At 43.1% G+C, this 14984-nt stretch overlaps 1 protein-coding gene across 1 annotated transcript in view; it reads right to left on the reverse strand.

Moving 5' to 3' along the window:
- Nucleotides 1-14984, reverse strand: part of helz (helicase with zinc finger) — a 75683-nt gene that overhangs the window by 35426 nt on the left and 25273 nt on the right. Inside the window, exons 13-18 of the mRNA XM_080755250.1 lie at nt 13966-14092; nt 13165-13377; nt 8255-8388; nt 3395-3574; nt 2218-2319; nt 743-921 (exon numbers count right to left, since the gene is read on the reverse strand). Coding sequence (XP_080611376.1) covers nt 743-921; nt 2218-2319; nt 3395-3574; nt 8255-8388; nt 13165-13377; nt 13966-14092 — 935 coding nt within the window. The remainder of the gene's footprint in view (nt 1-742; nt 922-2217; nt 2320-3394; nt 3575-8254; nt 8389-13164; nt 13378-13965; nt 14093-14984) is intronic.

Genomic DNA, 14984 nt, shown 5'->3' on the forward strand with positions numbered 1-14984 from the left:
TGGTGACACATTAGACTGTTATTAAGCTTGTGCTGACAAATTGGTTTGTTTTCCTGTGTCTTTTTTACATGACTCAAATGAGTTTTCTCTTGATTGCGAAATGTCCCCTGCAAGGGACCAAATGCCAAATACCAAAGTTATCCCAGCTGATCAAAAGATTTGCACATGGATGCACAGAGTACCTCTACGTCTTATCTGCCGAGACCAGATTGTTAAACAACTCTGGAGGTTAAAAAGGAAGCAATGGCCGCCGTGTAATTCCTGCCCTGGTTTCAACCCAATTTTAGACTATTTTGAAAATACAAGCCAAGCAAATCTCGAAGTGTCGCCAAGGGACAGCTAAAGGATGTTCCATATTGGAGATGACCCAATACCAACGGTGTCTGAGCAACCTGTCAAAAGCCTGGGCAGATGACACATATCATATGCTGCTAAGGGACATGCGCATCGTAGCACCTGACATAACAACATGATAACATTACTTGCACGCTCTGCTTGCGCAAGTAAATACACCTCTCAATGCCACTCTTAACATCAAGGCAAATCTCATGTGAGCCCACACCATTTATTGGCACAATGGACAGTCTTAACATCACATCCCATGTTTTATGATTCTGTCTGGTCTCTAGCAAATGGTTTGTTATACTTTTGCCAAATTCTCACCCTTTTGACTTCTTATTCTGCACCTTTTGAGATACACTCAAGAGTTAAATGAACACTATAGATTGCACTGTGACCTCACCGGGCTCCAAGTCGAGTTGGCAGAGGTACTGGGAGGTGCTGAGGGTGACCACTACCACACGATGCCTGAGGATGTCGTCCCTCCTGGGCATCTGGAACGTGTACTGTGTGCTGGAGATCAGACAGTACTGCTGAACCACTGGGTGAACCGTCTTCACCCAGCGGTTTCGGAAGTATACCCTGGAAAGATGAAAAGACAAAATATGAGAAAAAGAGAATAAGATCCAGAGGAATAAGATACAGACTGGATCCACAGATCTGGATTAGGAAAATCAACTGCAAGTTAATATTTGTAAAACATTATACTGTACATATGGCAGAATCTACTTTCCTTCTGTTAATGTGCTAAAGAGTTGCTTTGCTGTGCTGTGCAATGTAAGGGAATGAGGAAAATTGGAATACCAATGTAAAATCGAGGGAGAAAGATCTCTCCAATATTTCGAGTTACATCTTGGCACGGGTAACTACATGACCCAAACCTCTACGCCATTTGGTCTTTAAGAGCATCTTCACCCCAGACAGGAGGGCCTGAGTCTGTGATTACAGAGGGATTCATATTTCATATCAGAACTCCTAGGTAGTACACAGATCACTCATGCGGAACAAGTCATCTGTTCTTCGCTAGCGCAGAATCACACATACACACACAGCTTGAGGTCAGAGAGAGACCGTGTTCCCTTTTCGTTTTGTGACCCAGAGGATCTGCAGCATTGGGATTACGAATCACTGATGCAGTGTAAGAAGAAGTGGAGATGTGGTATGTCTGAAGCGCTCGTGTGTGTGCGTGTGTGCGTGTGTGTGTGTGTCCTTAGGCCAAACTGAATGGTTTAGCATTCTGGAGGTAATGTCTGCAGTCAGCCTGATGTCTGCCAGTCGTGTTGCTTCGGGGCAACACAAGCCCAATCATCATTCACTAATTGCAGTTTAACAGAGATGGACTGCTCTGACCAAGGGGTCTAACCAGGAGGCTAATTCAGTAGATCAGTGAGGCGTCATATGGAATCCTCCAGGCTATGCTGGGCTTAGCTGGCACCACAGACCACAGCCGTTGATGATGGCCCAGAAAAGGTTAGGTCAAAAACGTGAGCTTGGTATTAAGTTCTACTGAGCAGAGACACAAGATAGTAGTACAAATCTAGGAATAGAATAAAAATATTTTAAAAATGTATTGGTTTCATTTACATTATTTTACAGGGTAAATGAAGTAAACGTGGAAAAACACAGTTCATCCATCTATAAGTGCATGGAATCTGTGTGCGTGCACGTGTGTGTGTGTGTGTGTGTGTGTGTGTCTGTCACATATCGAGAAACGACCATTTACTTCAAAATTGGCTTGTGTATCCGAACCAAAGTTCCACAAGTCTCTGAGTCTGCCTGTGCCCCTTTTATTTCCATAGACTGACAATGTGTGTGTGTGTGTGTGTGTGTGTGTGTGTGTGTGTGTGTGTGTGTGTGTGTGTGTTTGTGTGACCTTACCTGAGAGGTCTGGCGTGCGGATTGCCTGCTTCCACGTACGGATGAAGGTAGTCCTTAATGTAAAGGTCAGCCGCACTATTGGAATGGGTGCAAATCAGGACCCTGGAGATACAGAGGACAGGAGAACAAAGCTTTGGTGAGGAGAATAGATTAAATGTTCAGAAAAGATTAAATACTGGTTCAGAGGGTCTTCAGAGAAATAAATAGTGATGCACCGAAATAAATAAAAATGGTTGAAAACTGAAAATAAGCACAATTGGCTCAAGCTGGCTGAATATCCAATGCCCAAATACCAAACATGAAACAGTCGTTTCTCAATTTCTCTCGTATTTATTTTAAATCAATAAAGATGATCTCATCTCTCACTCCCATCATTTTCTTAAGATGCAGATATTGACAATTGAATAGCTTTAAAAATAAAAATTAATTCGTGATAAGGCTACGTAAAACAGTAGTGCATAAGCTTGGTGAAATAGACTTGTAAGTAACGCAGAAATAATTCAGTGTTTTACATTTAAATATCAAGCGGAATACGTCAGATTGTGGCCCGCTTTGAATATGTAGAAAGCGGGACATGCTGGGTGTATCTGACCGTGATCTGTACATCCCCATGTTACACAATGATAAGCAGGTCTACAGGGGTCACTATGTCTCGTCTCTGGTATGAATTATAGATGTGTTAAAAGCAAACATAGAATATATAAAACACATAGGTTAGAACGTTTCAAATTAATATTGCATTGTTGCACATTTTTCCACTGGAGTTTTCATTACCTCCAACTTTATGAAAAGAAAAATCAATCTCTTCTATTTAAGGGGGCCTGACATGCTCGCATACATTTCTAATGGATTTAGGGAACATTGTTATTTTTCTTGCCATCTCTGCACAGTGACGGGGGTGTATATGCATGTAATGCAACATGCACAAAGAGGACATTTGTGCTATGCACTGTCATTACACTTCAAAGCACAAGTCACTACAGTGACAGAACTGGATTGATCAAATCATAGTTCAGCGGGGGGGGGGGGGGGGGGGCACAGCACATGGTATGCCAATATGCATGTGTGCGTACACTTTGGGTGCAAACTCACCGAAAGTGTCTGTTAAAATCTACACCTACACACACACACACACACACACGACTATCAACATGGCTTTTTCTGCCCGTGTTCGGACCTGCTGTGGTCCTGCCGGAGGATGTGTTTGACGGCCTGTGCCAGGGTGAAGGTCTTGCCGGTGCCATAGGGCCCAATGATGAGGACGGGGGGCAGTGGGTGGGCCACGGGCGTGGTGATGGCCAGAATGGCCTCCTTCTGCTTGGCGTTGAGCCGGGGGTCCAGCTGCTCGTCCCACTGCCTAGAGGGCCCGCACAAACAAACACACACAGGGAGAGTGAGGGATGGAGAGTTTGAGATAATCGCAATTATCATTTTTTTGCATAAATGGTCAATCATTTCCATGTTGAATTTTTTTTTAATAATATATTTTAAAGAAAAATATTGTAGATCAGCTATTTGTTTTTGTATGTTACGGCAGCCGTATTTTGTATTGTGTATTGTATATTGTTCTTATTGGTGGCTTGTATTATATTGCTTTATTTTTGTGTTCCTAATAAGGTGGTGAATGCGGAATGGAGCTGAATGCTGAGAGAAGTGTGGAGTGGGTGTGGTGCCGATTGGTTGCTGTTGAGTGTGAAATGAATGATTGAGCAGATGGAAGCAGATTGTCAGGTCCAGCCTCTGGACGTACCCCTTCATTTCCATTGGATGATTAGGTCCACACACTCACCATGATTGGCTGTGCTTCAGAGTCCTCTTCTATAAAGCCTCAGTTGGAGCTCACGGTTTCAGAGGACTGTCAGCTTAACAGCAGCAGAGATTAAATTCCTCTGTCCTCTCACCCAAACCAAGCCTTTAGAGACTTTGATTCTTCTTTTGTGTACTTAGTTTAGTTGTTTTCTGTTATAGGTTAGGCATCTTCAATTCAGATATTTTTGTAACCTTTTATTTATTTTGTAAATAATTATTCAGTTTTAAATCCTTTGTGTTTGTTTATGTTGCGACCTTTACACTACTAGAAATAAGGGTCTTTACATTGTATACAACACTAGAAATAAGGGTTGTTACATTGTATAAAGTTAATGTAAATTATACGTCATGGTCAAGGGTGGTTACTTTGTAGACACGTCTGTAGTAGTAGGACAATAGAAAATAGTAAAATATAAAAGAAAATCTATTTCATAATATAGGGGAGTGAGAAAGAGCTACAGTACACAGTGAATGAGAATGAAGTAGAGGGATATGAAGTCAGCAGGTACGGCTCAGCTTCCTTCAGTCAACACAGTATAATGGAGGGTGTGCTAATAATGGATATGCATGAACACCTCCAGTTCATACAAAAATAGCACTAAATGCGCATGCGTGTCTTGTGCGAATGCTCGCGAATGGAGTTTGTGTGTCTCCTAATATCACTGTCCTCATTAGCCTGACTACATCCCCTGAAGCTGTGAATCCAGCAGCACCAAATTGATTGAGCTCCAACAGAGACATACCAGGAAGATTAGAACAACCACATAGGTCGTGTTCATACCTGGGTGTAAAACTGGAGGCATAACACTCAAGTGCCTGGAAATACTATCAAGCATGGACATTGCACAGACTATTCATTAGTACTCTGCCAAGGTTCTAGGCACATTTCAGCCATCTTGTGCCAATTAGGACCACTCTATGCAACATCAAACAGCAACGCGCAGCTATGGTAACATCATTCTACAGGCCACAGGTTTCTGCGTTAACTTTATTTATTTATTTTTATTCCCCTTATGTCGCTGGAGCACCACCGGCCGGTCGAGCTTCTAGTTAAGGGAATCAATCCAGTGGTTTCCTCTAAAACTAAAACTAGAGCATGCTTTAGAAAATGGTTGTCCTTAAGGCTTCATGTCAGTATACTCAGACATATACCGTAATTTCCGGACTATAAGGCGCACCTGAATATAAGCCGCACCAGCCAAATTTAGGGGAAATCCCAAATATGTACGTATACAAGCCGCACCGGACTATAAGCCGCAGGTGTTTTAATGTTTAATTACCATTATGTAAAGGTTTCCGCACGGTCGCCGTTTTTCCATCTCGCCCCACTATTATACTGATTATATAAAAGGTATTATCATATTAATTTATCATTGTTAAGTTCACTCTGCATATCCACGGGTGATGATGTTACAAAAGATGGGCTAAATCAGGAGAAATGTGTTTAATAAAACGAAATTAACTGCTAGAAGGAAGGTCCTAAATTAATTTATTAAGCAGTGACCGTCTCTGTGTCATGTTATTATTTCTTAATTTTAAAGAGTATAGAGATCGACTACTTCTCCAACCTACCTACATCCATTCATCCTGGCTGATTGTTTTCATCATCATATACAAGCCGTGGATTTTGCCGTCACCGCCACTCTGTGGGCTGCAGTGGCAGCATTCAAGACACAGTCCCTCCTCACTCTGCCCAATATTATCCACAGTTTGGTGACAGTCAATGGCGCAACGGAGTGAAATGATCACTGTAGCCTGCTAGCTAGCAAGCCTAGCATGTAATATTAAATAACCTAGCCATTATAAAGACCAAAGGAACTGTGGTTGTAACTTGATGTGAACATTTAGGCTTGTATGAATTGAATGAATAACATCCAATCGTTTTTCAACCAGCGCTGGCCTCTCTTCCGTGCCTATATAACTAGTCTCCATTCCAAAGTAACGTAACATGCTAATGCTATGCTGCTCCATAGAAAGGTCTAGCTGCGCACAACGAAAATAGCAGATCTACAAGCTCACAAGGCGTCCATCCGTGAGGCAGTGTAGACTTGTAACTTTGACAACAGCTGTTTTTGGCCAATCAGAACGGCAGCTGCAAAGCCAGTTTGCATGCATGGACCGGCCATAGATGGATTTAGAAGGCCCTCTAGTGGCCGTTACGTTAGCTCAGAGCCTTAGATGGCTCTGCGTTAGCTGTAAAAATCCATAGATAAGCCGCACCGTTGTATAAGCCGCCAAATCATGGGTAAAAAGGTGCGGCTTATAGTCCGGAAATTACGGTAAACGTAGATGCCCTTTCTGGCTCTGGAGCGTATGTGCTCAAGGGAGGGCTAAACTTTCCCGAGATTCCTTGCGAACCACCGCGGAAGCGCATGTTCGGGTCTGTACGTCCCGGAAAAGATGCGGTGTGATTGGCCAGTAATCACTCGAGTGGCGGTGTGACGTAACATGCCTTCCACACTTCCGGCGTACTTCCTCTCCCAGTGTAAATTCTTCCGCCCCTACTTCAACACACATCACTCCAACGAACTGCAGAGGCCAATGAGGAATGTATTTATCTAGGAGTATACTCACTACCTTTGTGCAACACTCTTATATGAAGTAGGGCTTAAATTTACAAAAAAAACACATTTGAGAGATTCAAAGTTTCATAATGAAACGACTAAAATGACACCGAAACTTTCCCAGATTGAAAGGTATAACAATGTATACAGACTTTTCAGGTGTAAATGGGTTAAAACACTAGCAGCCACAAGGAGCTCTAATAAATCTAATGGGTTTCAGCTTTAACTAAAACTCAACAATTTCCAATTAAAACCAAGCCTGCAGCATTCATAGCCTGCTGCTCAGATAAGGCAGTAGCCTAGAAAAGCAGGAAAGGAATTATGTTTGACTTTGGCTCTCGTCAATAAAGATTAGTCCCTCACCTCCGAAACACCTGCTCTGCTTCAGAGGGAGACATTGAAAGCTTCAAAATGTTAAGTCTTCTGAATGCATGTCCATTCCAATCAGCAAAGACCGCTTGTTCTGACAACTCTATTAAAGACGTTTCTGTATAATAAAGACTTTGCCCAATTAAGCTCGCCTGGCTTCAGTCCAAATGCATAAACAAAAACTGGCATCCTTTTTGGATGACGAACCCTTGCAGGGGTTAGTCTAGAGCAGGGGTCCTCAATAGGGGACCGCGGTCCACGACCGGACCGCGGACGGACCGCGGACCACCTCTGTGGACCCTGGGCAAATTTATTTTTATTTTATTTATTTTTTTGTTTTTAAACTTGACAAAATATAAGTGTTCTTTGTGCCTCAACACAATACCTGAATTTTTGTGAAACATTTTATTTCCATACTCTGCACCCCAGTATTGGTTGGTTGGGAGGGGATCCGATTTGTATAAGCTTGTGACTGTACTAAACAGGTACAGTATAGAGCCCCGCTCTCCGCTGGCCGCTGCGTGGCCCGCGCCGCGCCGCGCTCATGGGACCGGACCATAGTCTTTTTGAAAAATTATTAGTGGACCTTCAGCATTGTAGTTGAGGACCCCTGGTCTAGAGGAGGGGTCCCAATACTGGGGTCTGTGAACCCTGTGGGTCCACTCAAAAAATTGTTTTATTGAGGGGCGATAGACCCTTTTACAGTATGTCCAGCTTTTGGAGTATGTGCACAAACTCTGTCCTACACAAACATTACATTCCCATTGACAATGAATGGACAATTTTACATCAAACAAACAATTGTGATTGGCCGGAATGATTATGTACGATGATATGAGTGCCCCTCACTTCACACAGGCTTCCGCCAGCTCTTGACGACATTTTTTAATGCCAAAAAAAGTATTGTGTCAATTACGTCAACGGGAGTGGATTAATGTGCCACACATAACATACCTGCTCAACGGACTCAATTTGTCAGGCTAGAATTGCAACTGAATCCAAGTAGTTACATTCAATGCCAAACTGGAACTGTGTGAACAGTGAGTGAGCAGTAAAATTGGACACGTTCTAAACATAAGCAGGGATTGTGGAGAGACCAGGCCCTTCCTTCTCCCAGCTGGCGCGTAAATGAAGGAGGAAGAAACCAGTGAAATTATTTTCTGTACAAGCTACAGCAATTTGCAGACAGAAATAGAGAGGGGGGGGACAACAACATAAAAAATATATCCACATTATGAAAGGATAAAAGAATAAAGTTAAACGTAGGGCATTTCAATCGTTGCCTGTCCATGTACCTGTTAGGGCTCCATGGGATAGTCGGCATCAGGCTGGCATCAGGAAAGAGGATGTTGTTGCTGTCTTTGATGCGGTCCAGGGCATAGTGCATCTCACACAGAGGCAGCCGGTTCAGCTGGAACTGCAACTCCACCTGACAGAGGCAACACAATCCGTCCATTAACACCACAGTCAGCTCAGCAACTATCCATCTTACACTATACTTCTACCAGATGTGAGAATATTAGGGGTGTAACAATACATTTTGAACAGAAAATGTATGAATATCTATCTAATAATTCTAACAATGTCTGAATGTCACTGACAGCGCGTTATCTCATCATTAACTGCACAAATCACTCCCACTTTTCACACAGGCATGGACCATAATTATATGGAGGTCTTAACGGAGCCCTTTTTCCCATTTGACACATTAATGATTAATAATGAATTTATTAGTGAATTAACCTCGCACCCTCACACACCTGCGTCCCTTAGCGACACCTGCATCACAGGCCACCGTTCTCACCGTTACCCCACTGGCATGCTTCCTTTAGCTACCGCCGCAACACAACAAAATGTGCCCTATACAATTTGGCGCCGCTGACTGTGTGTGTGTGTTGCATCCTTTGGTCGTCTTCTCCTGCTAAACTACACGGTTTGCACACATCTCACCATGCACAGCAGCGACAGCTAGCCTGTCCACACATGGACCACTACTTTGCATTCATGTCATATTTACAGTACTACGGCCTTCACAGTGACCGGGATATTTCCAACCCCCTCAGAGGCCAGGAGGCGGTGTGTGTGCGCGCGCGCGCGGACGGTAAACAGTCAGCAACACGTTAAATTTCTACTTCTACTAAAGAAAGAGGCAGCGATGGAGCCATAAGTCCATATCCATACATTCGGGGACATAAATTGCGCAAAATAGTTTTAAACATGACGCCAGCAGGCTCCTACATCCTCCTAGCTGTTGTGTGCTAAGTTACATTATCAACACGGCAATGACCAGGGTTGCCACATTGACTGAGAGGGAAACAAGCAACCAGGTCTATGAAAATGTTAACAGGCCAGATAAAGTCAGAAAATCCGAAAATAAATCTAAAATAAGCAACAATATTGCTGACTGTCAAACATCATTGTCCAATGTTGTTTTAGAGCAGTGGTTCTCAAACATTTTCATGTCATGGACCACTAATATTCTCTCTCATATATATATATATATATATATATATATATATATATATATATATATATATATATATATATATATATTTACTATATATATATATTTGCTGTTCATATATTCAGAACGGGTAAGGACTAGTGGATATAAATAGGTAAACTGAAATTTGTTCTCCGCATTTGACCCATCTCTTGGATCAGTGAGCCGAGCGAAGGAGCGGTGAGCTGCAGCCGTGCCGCGCTCGGGAATCATTTGATTAGTTGATTTGACCCCCCAATCCAACACATTGATGCCGAGTGCCAAGCAGGGAGGCATTGGGTGATCGAACGCCGACCTCCCAGTTTCAGGGCGGACACTCTAACCAGTGACCACAAGGCCACTGTCTATCTATAAATGCACCATGTCTCTGTCAGTGTCTATCTGTACGTTCGTACGTACGTGTGTACGGCTGAAATGCACGTAACTCGAGAACTGTTCACCTCACAGACTTCAAATTCAACACGCACGCCTTCCACACCCCCACAGGGAGTGTAGTGCTCACGTTTGTCCAGAACCGCCACTAAAGGCCTCTCCCCGGGCAAGGACAATATTTCTGTTTACATTTCGATATACTTGGATTCTTGAAATTATAATCAATGTGTTGATGCAGTTACTATATTGCACCCCTAGAGAATATACTGTATATACCTTTTTTCTACATTTTCATTAATTATGCCAATTCCCAATGATGTCACACACAGTTGTAGTCAACAGTAACTCAACACTGCTAATGCCAACACTGCTAATGCAGGGGTCGAGGTATTTTTCAGATCGTCCGGACCAGTAGATGTCGCCATACACTGGCCGGGTTTGGCCAGTGGAAAAAATGCCTTGAAAATGAAATATAATTAAAGTCTAATTTCCCAATAATCCCCTGTAGTACTGTTTTGTAATGATTTGTGAAATCGTCTCAGTAATTACCGCTAAAACAAAAGCGTTAGGTGATCCTGAATCAGAACATTAAAAGACCAACTGTTTGCAGCGCTGAGCCAGCCTGTGTGGAACAGTGCAGGCTGGTCTGCAAGCAGCTCACAGCTCGCTCGCTCACGCTCAGAGGCGAGACTGCTTCGCACTGTCGCAGACATATTCCTCTATAATCCTCATTCGATGTAATTAAAATGTACCCGATTAGTTGTGTGCGTAGCCATGTAACTCCCTGTAGAAACTTAGTGACTTCTCCCCAAAAGGACAACTTTTTCTATCCTGAATGACAGGTATAGTCAGTATATGTCTTAATTTCTAATCCATTCATTTATTTAGTAAGCCATCTTTTTTTAGACCTATTGTCTTTTGTTATAAAATGAATGCCAATAACAAATTCTACATGCATTAAAAGGGGGGGGGGGTCACACCTGTGTGAACTGAGCGGTGCAACTATACATTTATTGTTAAAGTTACTGTACTCTGTACTGAATTGTAGTGTACTATGCGGTGGTCCCCGGAACATCCAGACCCCAAGGAACGTGCCCAGGGTGCCGCCTGACCCCAGCGAACCGCCCGCGTCCGAAACGGTACAGAAATGACGAAGTTACCGTGTGGGGATCCCGGGGGGTTCTCGGAACATCAATACCCCCAGGAACGGCACAGGGCTGTGGTTATAATGGTGGGGCCAGTGATCTTGAAAATGTTAGATGCTTCATTTTTTTTTGTAAATACTGTCACGTATTTAATTATGTATGGTTATTGTTCCTTTGTGCCCAGAACCTATTAATTTACATTTGTGAACAGGTGCTACTGCTTACTGCCAACAGAGAAGACAACACACAGTTGATGATGATAGAATTGTCAAAATACACACTCTCTCAGAGTGATTAATTCAGTTCATTAAAGTCGCTTTTGTCAAAACATCACAGATGGGGAAAAGGAGCACAGATACTGTGACAATGGATTTGCTAGCTTACAAAAACTATTCTACCAGAGTATTTTCCAACATGCAATGAACATACAATATTCATTGGTTAGCTACGGTTGAGTAACTGTAGATTGTGACTTGCATTGTAATGTAAACCCTCTGTGGTAAACAGCACAGTTCAACTGAACTGCATTTGCATAATCTCATGCCATGGTGTGTACATTCCACAAACGCTGCAATTACTTTTAGTAATCATGAAAGAACAACAAAAAGCTACAAATTGACATGAGCGAGAAAGACAGGCGAGAAGCATGACAAAGATTAAGGCTGGTTTTGTTCTCGTTTGCTTTTAAGCACAGAGAGACTGTGTACACTGTTGGGGAAAGGAAATGAAAATGTTGTCGGTAAAAGCAGCCAGCTGTAGTGCAGCGGTGGATGTTAACAGAACAAAAATCCGAAAAACATATTTTTCATGTCACTACATCTACAGCAGACATTGACTTATCCAATAAGAGATTTCCCAGAAAGAGCTGGAACAATGCAATATCTGTGCGCACAGGCACTGAATCCATTCTCTCTCTCACACACACACACGCACGCGCACACACACAGACCTTACTGTATTTTTAATTGCAATTACACAACAGCATACAGACTTCCGATGGCTCACTGCCCCAACGTGCAACCTTTTGCTAGAGGCAGCGCAATCGATATGTGCACGTTTCATCCTCCAACTCTGCCCTGACTGAAGTGTCGGTGAGCCATCACCCTGAACACTGGTCTCCCGCAAGGTTGTGTCCTGAGCCCCCTCCTCTACTCACTCTTCACTTTCGACTGCACAATGCTCAAACCATGTCATCAACGATGAACGTGCCTATATGGAGGAGGTACAACATCAGGTGAGGTGGTGCGCAGAGAACAACCTCGCCCTAAACACCTCCAAGACAAAGGAGCTGGTTGTGGACTTCAGACGGAGCAGAGGGGTGCAGCATGCTCCCATCCTCAATGTTGTGGAGGTGAAGTGTGTCACCAGCTTCAAGTTTTTGGGGGTCCACATATCTGAAGACCTTTCCTAGACCCAAAATACATCCTCCCTGATAAAGAAGGCCCACCAGCGTCTCTTTTTCCTGATGAGATTGAGGAAAGTCAAACTTTCCCACCAGACTCTTCTACCATTGTACCATCGAAAAGTACACTCACCTACTACATTACAGCTTGGTATGGATGGAAACTGTACTGTTGCGGAGCAGAAAACACTGCAGAGGGTGGTGAAAACTGTGCAGCGTATCATAGGCTCTTCACTGCCAACAATTGAGTCCATCTACAAGCAGCGCTGCCGGTCTAAGGCCCTTAGTATCATTAAGGATGCCTCCCACCCCAACAACAGACTGTTCCACCCCTCCTATTCACAGAGGCGAAAGGGCTACCTCAAGACCTCAACCACCAGATCCAGAAACAGCTTCTTCCCCTCAGTCAGAGGCACAGCGCCTCCTTCCTACTCCTGAGCTGGGAGAAATGGTGGGCACTGGTGCCTGAGTTATACACTTTCACTGCCGCTTAAGTGGCCATTGGAGGTAGTTAGCTCCAGCCAACAGAGCAACAGAGAAGAAGAAACGGCTAATGTTAGCATTAGCGCAGAAACGTTCATATTTCAATCGCGATGTGGTGAAAAATCACAAATCATATCTGAACATCGGATGGATGATCATCAACACAGACGGCTTGCCATCGCAGAGTGGAGTGGGTGGGGCTTAGTGAAGGGTTAATTAACATCCTGTGCCTTTGTACATCCCAAATGTCACGCATTAACACAACTCAATCAGCTTTGTCCCCCTTTGTGTGATCCGTACCTGTAGTTCCCTGTCTGGCAGCAGTCCCAACTCTTCGCAGCAGTCCTTGCAGATTCTCAAGAAGATGTAGTCCTTGGTCTTCTCCTCAATCACCGCTTCATACACACGCTCTTTGGCGCCAGGGGGCGCCTGGATACTCGCCCACTCTCTGCCCAGTGGTAGCAGCAGGACAGAGTTCACCTTGGTCATCACCAGACGTCCAGCCAGTGTGTCCTGGGATGATGGCAAAGATACACATGGTCAGCAAATCATCATCATCATCACACTGAAGGCATAAATCCAGTGGATAAAGTGCAGGAGCTGTGCACGTGAAACCCCTGGAATCATGAAATAACCTGGCTTTTCCTAAATGTAAGACACTTCAGAAACTTGCGCATCAATGACAACAAGCCAATAGAAACTACAGCCTTATTGGAAAAATAAGCCAACTTATTAATTATACTAATTATGTGATGACAAGGTTGAAAATGGGTGAAATGCTCCTTTAACTTATTTTGACCTGAGATCAGATTAAAAAAAATGTCTTCTACATCCTGACAGTTTTCTGAAAAAGCTATGTTTCTATGTCAGTCGTTTTTCAAAAATAGCAGACCTACAAGCTCGTAGCGCGCCACTAGGTGGCACGCTATACTTGTAGATCTGCAATTTTTCAATAGCTAAAGCATAATGTAATGACTGAGAACACCAAAAGGGGTTCCTGCCCAAAATGGGTTAAAGGGCTGTGTGTGTAGTAGTGTACTGCATTAGCTATTGTACTGATGTACATCGCTTGCAGACTGCACCGGAGTACAGCCGAATTACCTCCGAAAGAGTTTCTGTCAATTTGAAGCGGGCGAAGAGCTGTCCATTCTGGGCATACTTGGCTCCACCAGAGATACCAGTCAGCATGAAACTGGTTACCAGCTGGAGGTTCACTTTGATGTTGAACCTGGGAGACAAAAAACAAACACATTTGTTTCCTCTACATGTCTTCATACTGTAACCACTTCAAGCCATATATACTTTTTTTATATGATGAATATCAATATGGCGCTGACAAATACCAGCATCTCACTTTGATCAAAAATGTAAGTATGTAATATTCAATATAAGGCTTGGCATGACATCCTTCATGCTTGACTACATGTCAACATCACTTCAATGCTGGAAGGCATTCAAAAATGACAAAATTGTAACAAAATATATGGTAGCCAACTAGTCTATAGAAATGGATATATTTTGAGAGAGAATTCCCCACAGATGCCTACAAAATAAATAACTAGGTGATGGTTTAGAGATAAGCAGTTTGACATCCATCGAGTTGATTCTTATCCATATACTAAGCCAAGAGAGCCGATGTGATGTCAGCTCTCTAGGGAAAATACTTTGCATTAGTCCCAAATTGCTTCTGACTGCCTCTCTGATCCTCTTCTGCAAGTGATGAAATCGAAAGAAATCCTGATGATAAACGTTTGAAAGGTGACAAAAAGTGCCTTGAAGAAATAGATTTGAAGCGTACTTGCAAACCAAATGCATTTAGGGGCCCAAAGCAAACATTCTGGGGTCTTGACATTTTCATGCAACAATTTGGTTGCATTCTAACAGAGGGGAACATACAGTAATAGGAGTAAGAGAGCTGTGTCAAAGTGTAAATGGGAGGAAAAAAATAAAAAGAAAACTTTAGAGTATAATTACAGTATGCATTCCCGTCCCAGCCATAGTATATGGATGTTAATGTGTGTTTAGGGTAATTTATGATGTAATTTGTGCCAGCCAAGTCTATGACTTTAACAGCAAGGGGCAGCATTGCACTGTCAAATGAAGTGCATACCAAAGGACCT

The sequence above is a fragment of the Protomyctophum bolini genome (genome assembly GCF_963924005.1).
Source record: "Protomyctophum bolini genome assembly, chromosome: 3".
NCBI lineage: Eukaryota > Metazoa > Chordata > Actinopteri > Myctophiformes > Myctophidae > Protomyctophum > Protomyctophum bolini.